This window comes from Lichenostomus cassidix, chromosome 28, assembly GCF_008360975.1.
Source record: "Lichenostomus cassidix isolate B80296 chromosome 28, HeHo_3.0, whole genome shotgun sequence".
In the NCBI taxonomy this organism is placed as follows: domain Eukaryota; kingdom Metazoa; phylum Chordata; class Aves; order Passeriformes; family Meliphagidae; genus Lichenostomus; species Lichenostomus cassidix.
In genome coordinates, this window is record NC_139508.1 from 6,219,764 (window position 1) to 6,226,932 (window position 7,169).

Below are 7,169 nucleotides of genomic sequence, written 5' to 3' on the forward strand. Positions count from 1 at the left end.
CCAGGAGGCGTCGTTGAGCCCCCACTGCAGGATGCCTGCTGCTGGTAACATGTACCTGAGCATCCATATGCTGACGGTACACTCTCCTCTGAAAAGCAGCGTGTTGTTTGTAGTCTATTTAGCAGGCAAGATAAATTCCTGTTCTGGAGAATTCAGAGCACAACTTCTGCTGCAGACAGGAGATCTATTGGACAAAGCCCTACGAAGCTTCCGAGAGGGAAGGATGGGAAAGTGTTTTGACTGCAATTTGCTGATGGATGATTCTGCGATTTCTGAAAGGGTTTTGGAGATAGAAGGAATCCCAGTTATTTGCAGCTTGTGGCATGATGGCAAGCCCCTCACCCTATTTAAGGGAACTAATATTCTGTATCAGCAAGTTTATCAGCAGTAAAAATATTTGGAACCAAGTTAATGGTTTAAGAGTAATGTTACATTAATTAATTATGTGATGCTTTTCCTGGAACTTGCCTGTTTTATAGTAAGGTAACTGTTCCCTCCTACTGTAACAGCTCTCTGAATAGCGTTGACTCCTTGGCAAGGGTCTGTAGCCCAAGGATGGGTATCTGCTGAATAAACCCTACCAGCAGCGTAGGGTTAGCAAGGTTAGCTGTAGTCTATCCACGAGGCATGTGAAGAGCTGTACACACCAGAGTGCTGAGTCTTGCAGCTAAATTATTTATTGTACAGAGAAAATATGTGAATTCTCAGTCCCACCTCCCTTGTCAGTGGAAGAAGAAGTATAAATTTACTGCATGGGATACGGCCTCAGAAGAGCTTTTAACAACTGCTAGGAGCCCAGAAAGCTACTTGTAAATGGTGTTGAGTCTTGCCCTGTGCAAGATTCAGTGGCTTCTGTCTGTGAATATTGGGGAGAGACCATTTACAGCATGTGCCACCCTGCAGGCGAGTGTTTTCTCCGTCCTGCTGTCTGGAAGGGTCACACAACCCTTTGTCCGATGTGCTTAGAGCTTTGGAGAAGGGGCACAGCTGCCCTAAAACCAGCTTCCTTTAATAAAGGACAGGTGAGTGCCTGATGGTAGCATTGGTTCTGCGTGTAAGAACAGCAACCTCTCCGGCACGCTGAGGAAGCAGTGCTCGAGCCGAGGGACAGTGGAAGACCCCCTGTTGTGAATGCACACCAGCTCCTTCTGGGGCTGAAACAGCTCTGGAACGGAGGAGATTTGTCTGTCGTGTTGTGAGCACACCCCAGCACATCTCCGCTGTGACACAGCACGGCGCAGCTGCCGAACTATGACCGTACCCCTTCTCTCCCAGCTGCCGGGGTTCCTGAAGCTCTGACTTTACTGCCGGCCGGATACAGCGCTACAAACAGTTCCTTTGGATAACGGAGCAGTAGCATCCAACTCCAGCTGTTTTAAGCTCCTATCCCAGAGGAGAGATACTGTGGGGGATTCAGCATACTGAAAAATGCGGAAAGCAGATATTTAATATGCTTTTTCACATACAGGGGAAAGAGAGGCGGAAAGGTGAGTGAAAGCTTCAGCTAAAAATGATACAGTTGAAGACTTCTTCACTCTCAGCTCTCGGAGCTATTTCAAGAGTCGGGAAAACAACTGAAAGAGCTGTACTTGAAGGGATGTCACCAAGAAGGCACAGTAGAGAGTTGTGGGTTTATCAGCATACTGTGAACAACTGGAAAAATGAATGTATACAGCAGCCCTAGAGCCCGAGTGTGGTCAAAGCATCTTTATTATTTCAGAAGGAAAAAGGGCCATTTGGCATTATAGACACAGACAAAGAATGAAAACAGAATCCTTGAAAATCCATTAAAAATACTTCAAGCACCACTAAGAGTTGTAGACCATACCCAATAAAATCCCCAACTACAAACAAAAACACCAAAAAAAAACCCCTCCCCCTCAAAAAAATGCAAAACACCCACCACGAAACAGAGCCGCAACAACCTCCCCTCCCTGCAAGGAGCCCGCAAAGACAAACGGCAGGGTCAGAGCCCCGGGTGTAGGCAAAGAGCCTGAAAGCCGCGGGTCGGACAACTGGGAAAAAGAGGTAGAAATCCTTCATGCAAGTGATTGTACAGGCGTGTGCTCGAGCACCGGCTGGGGCGCAACCCGCACCGCAGGGGCACCGCGGCCGCGCACGGGGCTCCAGACTCCCTGCGCCGGAGGGCAGGGCAGGGCAGGGGGCGGGGCTGCCGCGCGTGCCCGCGGGACGATCCCGGGCCTCGCCCCCTCGCGGGGCGGGGCCGCGCCGTCCTCTCGCGATACCTCGGTCGTGCCCTTGTCGCCATGGCGGGCTATTGGGACGGCCCCGAGGGCGAGCAGTGCCCGCAGCGCACCTGGCTCGCCACGCGCGTGGGCGCGGCCGCTGGTGGGCACAAGGGGGAACGGGGCACACGGGGGGGCGGCCGAGCGGGGCCTGGGCCCGAGCAATGACGCGCGGTGCTGTGTTGCAGGCCTGGTCGGGGCGGCGTACCGCATCATCCTGCTGCGGCCGGGCTCGGCCCTGGCCGCGTTGCAGACGGCGGCGGCGGACAGTGTCACGATGGGTGAGTGTCGTCGTGGGTAAGGGCCCGGACCCTCGACAGTGTAACTATAGGGTGGGACTCCCGCACACCGCAGGGCCGCCAGCCTCGTCTGCCTGGTGTGGCTCCGCCCTCGCCTCTGCCCTTGCCTCTGCCTCTGCACGGTGTCGGTGTTTCTGTCCTGCACCGGCCCTGGGTCGTGGTTTGGCCAAGAGCCAGAACACTGAAGTGGAAAGACGTGTCCTTGATTTGCAGGACTGGTAACGTATCTTTTGCAATCTAGAGTAAAAGGTTTAATATTTTTTTTTTGTATTGCCAGAATACTCAGTTTGTGAGCAACAGTACAGTGGAAGCAAATTTATTTTTTTACGTAATATATTCAGGCATTGTGTTTAATAAACTGCATTTGCTAAAGAACAGTGCAATGTTTCTGGTGGCAGAAGGAAGATAAATGTGGGTTTTTGTCTCATCATGTTCTATAGACAAGAAACCATATAGTTGTCTTGAATTGTCTTTGGAAGAGAAAGTGGATGCTGAAGAGAGGAGCAGGGACCTGAGGGGGGGTGGATGGTTGAAGCTCCCTCAGCCTCTTGTAAAGTGCAGTTTTCCTCTTAGCGGACTCTTGTTTTTCAGTCTAATTCAATGGCTTGTGCTACCCCTGCCTCCCTCCAAGTGCTGGTGCTCTGAGCTGGGGCAGAGTCAGTCCAGGTCTGCATTTTTGAGTAGTTAAACTCTAAACTAGGGTCAGGGATTTCCTCTAATGAGCTGAGGTCGTTATGAAAGGAGTGGATCATGTAATCAACTATGATTTCAAAAAATCCCTTGATCCTAAACAGGTATATTGGGTCCTCTTACCAGTTTCACACTTGAGGAAGGGTTTGTCCTGCCCGCTGTTCAGGGGCCACACCTCATGGCCTCAAGCTGTGTGTTTTGCCTACTGATGCCTTGGTCCAAAGCAGGAAGAGCAGGAAAGCTGCAATGCAGTCATAGGGCTGGGGGTGTTGTTTCTTCAGTGCTCTTTTAATTTGATTTTGGAATTAGCATAATTAATTTTCTGCTGAAAAACTGCACAGGTTTGTAACACGAGCTGCTGCTTTTACATAGGGATTGAAAATTTTTATCCTGGACATTTTTGTTGTTCCCAAGAAAGATTAACTGAAATCTGCAGATGGTGCCGGGTAGACAGTTTCACATTTCATGATCTAGAGTCTTTTGACTCAGTCAAAGAGTCAGTTACGTACAAACCCTGCTTTGCTTGACACGGCTCCTTGCTAAAGTTTGCAGTTATATCAGTGTAAGGTTTAATGGGATGATGTGTGTAATTCAGTGAACAGGAGGATTCTGCTTTGCAGTTTCTTAGTTCAATTCAAAATTCTTAATTTAGTTTCAAAGTCATTTTACAAACAAGATTAAAATCATATTTCTACTATCCAGAAATCATTGTGAGCCCCAGGCAGGCAGAGGAGGAAAGCGCCAGGACTAGCAGTCTGCAGGTAGAGCATAGCCCTTGGGGTTGCACTGCCCAGTGCCCTGTGAGGTGGAGTCACACGGACTTGAGGGCTGAGTTACAGTGAAGAGTGCAGGCAAAGCTGGGGAGGTGGCTGCACAGACACCCACATACTCCCCTCCAGTACCACTGGCTGTCAGGGGCTGCCCCTTCGGCTGCCCCATTGCCTTTTTGGGAAGGGCTGTTTGGCCTGTGCCTATACCCTGGCAGGATGCGATGCTGTTTGGCAGCAGTAGGCATGGGGGACTCTGGCAGTCCAGCTTGCAGGTGAGTGGGATCCGTGTGGTGCGGGGGCAGAAACCCAGGCAAGTCGGGTAGGACTGGGTGATGCTGAATCTCACTTTAGCAGCTGGGATAGGATGTCTGTGGGAAATGGGAAGTGGATCTTGCTTCACTTTCCACTGTAGCCACTGTGAATATCAAAATCATGCTCAGTGTGAATTCTCTGGTCTTTGAGGATTTTGGTTTTTTACTTTTTGTTTACAGCTACACTGGGAGCTGTGTTTGGCTTAAGTACCTGCCTCAGCGCCCAAGTCCGGGAGGAACCAGAAGATCCTTTGAACTATTTCATAGGTGGCTGTGCAGCAGGAGCTGTCTTGGGAGCAAGAGGTAACTATGGACAATGCCTGCGTTGAAATGTACCCTTGCTGGTTTTAGAAACTTTCCTGTTGGGGAAAAATGTTAAAGAATGTTGATGTCAGGCTTCTTTGGTAAAGATTTGTCTCAGCCTCTGTTCATGCCAGTTTCATTAGCATTGTATGGGCCTAAAATAAATATGGCTACAGGAGGGGAGGATACCAAAGCAAACATGAAGTGATACACAGAATGAAAGGAGGGTTGACTCAGTACTGCCAGTAAGAGCTACCAGTTATACCTTAAAATTGCAGGGTAGGAAAAATATAGTTATGGAAATCCATGTTTTCTTGGCAACAAGTGTGATTTATTTTAGACAGAAAGTACAGTCTGAATTCTTCACATAGTCTGAGACAAGCTGTGTTGCTCCTATAGCCCCTTGTAAGGCTTAAGCAGCTCCTGCAGATACTGACACAGCTCTGTTTTCTGTAGACATTCATCCTTGAACTTAAAGAAGTGAGGGATTTATTTAAGTAAGGGATAATTTTAATTGTGGTGAAATAGCATTAAGCTTTACTTGTCCTAGTTGCTGAGCTGATGAGAGTTCAAAGCAGTGATTGTTATTTTTGTCACTCAAATGAGCCATTCAAGATTGCCCACTGAAGGGGATGGGGCAATGGATTATTGAAATTGATATTTCAAATTGCAAGCTAAAAGCATGAGAACTCAATTTTATAAAAAGGCCACTTTTCCAATTTGTCTGGCCTGACAATGTTGCTGATGGTAAAGGGACTTACGAAAAGTGGCAGTCTGTCTAGTACTACCTATTGCACAGGACTTGTGTCTTAATGGGTCTTTTCTGGTTTGATGTGTGTTCTTCAGCTCACAGTTACCTCACTGGCACAACAGCATGTCTGGGGTTCGGAATCACTGCGGCTCTCACGAAGATCGGCAACAAGGAGGGCTGGAGGCTGATGGGACCTCCCAAGCTGTAAATGTCACCTTTCTGCCCTGTGAGCTGGCTTCCAAATGCTGTATGTATTTAGGAGATTGTGTAATAAAGATTCGATCCAATCAGCAGTTGTCGCAACATTGTGGTGTTGTGTGGCCGTTTCCTGGCATTTGGGCTGAGGTGCAGAAAGCTGGAGCTTCTGAAGGGGAAGTGGCGTCTTCTGGTCTGACCACAATTTCTGTGCACAAGTTTCTTTGCCTCTGTCTCAGCGTTGTGCGCACAAGCGTGAAGCTGTAGCTTCAGTAAGGTCCTTGTAGTTGAGTGGGCCCTGTGGGACTTCTTGACAAGGATTGGGGTTACACTGCACTGAGTCCACCAGTGAGGTCTTGAGCCAAAGCTTCTGAAGTGCTTGGTTCTGGGCTGAAGATGGGGACGGTAGGGTAGGGAGGAAGTTGTGGTTGCCCACAAGAAGGTGTTTGGGAGCCTGGGGTCTTCTTCCCAGCATTTCCAGAAGTCTAGAGCCAAGTGCTTCAGGGTTGAGATTTAGGACTATCTTAGGCTGGAAGGAACCCCTGAATGCCAGCTGAGAACTGCAGCAGGTTGCTTATAGCTATGTCTGGTTGAATTTTCTGTGAACAAACTGAAGTGTGTCCTGCAAACTCACTAAGGAGATGAAGAGCATGGAGGCAGAGGATGCACAAAGAGGGGTGAGAACTGGGTCATATTGCTTGGAGAAAATGTCAAGGGCTGATCTAATAGCACTTTTTCACAACTTAGTGGCTACAAAAAGTGGAGGCTCAGGTGTGCAGTCAAGGGTGGGAAATAAGATAAGGAAATTCTGACTAGATAGAAAAAAATCTCACAGGCAGGATAGGTAAGTGCTGAAAATGGACTTAAAGGGGATGTGAAAACATCTTTGGGGACACAAAATTGAACTGGACATGGGAGAACACTGCAGTACAGAGATGGGATGTGAGGGAATGGGTGCATGGGTGATGCAGATTCGTGGGAGAGGGGAGCATGAGGTGTGAGGGGAGGAGCCAAGACAAGAAGACGGGGCACCGGCGGACAGCAGAGGGAGGGACAGTGATACAGGGACACAGTCACAGCTATGTGACTTGCCACACAGTGACAAGCTATGCTGCTCTGATATGTGCTCTCTGTGGGCTGGTGGGGTCCTGGGTTTGTGCGGGGTGGTCCTGGGGGCACTTGGGGCTGGGTCAAGGGGCTTGTGTCTCTGTGTGCTCCTGGAGCAGAGACCCCCCAGCTCTTTGGGAGTCAGTGGGGCTGGGCTGCAGCTCAGGAGCATAGCAGGTGGTGGTAGAACTGTCATCCTCTCATGAGGGTAGGGGAGCAGGGGATTGTGTCTCCTGCTCAAAGACTTGGGAGGGGGCCCTGCTTCACCCTGGGCTCTGAAGAAGAACAAGGTTTAGAGAGGGGTCTGAGGGGCCATGGACACCCAGCAGGACCTGCCCAGGGTAACACGTGCTCCTGTCAGCTTCAGCTGGCCCTGCTGTCTGTCCTCAGGGAATTCAGTGACCCCACTGCCCCAGCCTGGTGACTCTGGGGCCTTGGACCTCCCTCTGCCTGAGCCTCTCCCAGCTCCTAGCTGGGGCCACGTGTCCTATCCGGTC

General features: G+C 49.8%; 1 protein-coding gene across 1 annotated transcript; it reads left to right on the forward strand.

The window, feature by feature from the left end:
- Positions 1 to 2,188: 2,188 nt before the first annotated feature.
- NDUFA11 (NADH:ubiquinone oxidoreductase subunit A11) lies at positions 2,189 to 5,660 on the forward strand. The gene is made up of 4 exons (XM_085040221.1): positions 2,189 to 2,349; positions 2,435 to 2,527; positions 4,497 to 4,619; positions 5,466 to 5,660. The coding sequence occupies exons 1-4, from the start codon at positions 2,268 to 2,270 to the stop codon at positions 5,576 to 5,578; spliced, it is 411 nt and encodes a 136-aa protein (XP_084896347.1). The 5' UTR covers positions 2,189 to 2,267; the 3' UTR covers positions 5,579 to 5,660.
- The last annotated feature ends 1,509 nt before the right edge of the window (positions 5,661 to 7,169 follow it).

What these genes read in the sequence shown, in the direction of transcription:
- NDUFA11 (XM_085040221.1), top strand. Translation starts at nt 2,268, where the DNA reads ATGGCGGGCTATTGGGACGGCCCCGAGGGCGAGCAGTGCCCGCAGCGC. An exon ending in GGCGGACAGTGTCACGATGG is followed by an intron (nt 2,528 to 4,496) that starts GTGAGTGTCGTC and finishes TTTTGTTTACAG; the next exon opens with CTACACTGGGAGCTGTGTTT. An exon ending in AGCTGTCTTGGGAGCAAGAG is followed by an intron (nt 4,620 to 5,465) that starts GTAACTATGGAC and finishes TGTGTTCTTCAG; the next exon opens with CTCACAGTTACCTCACTGGC.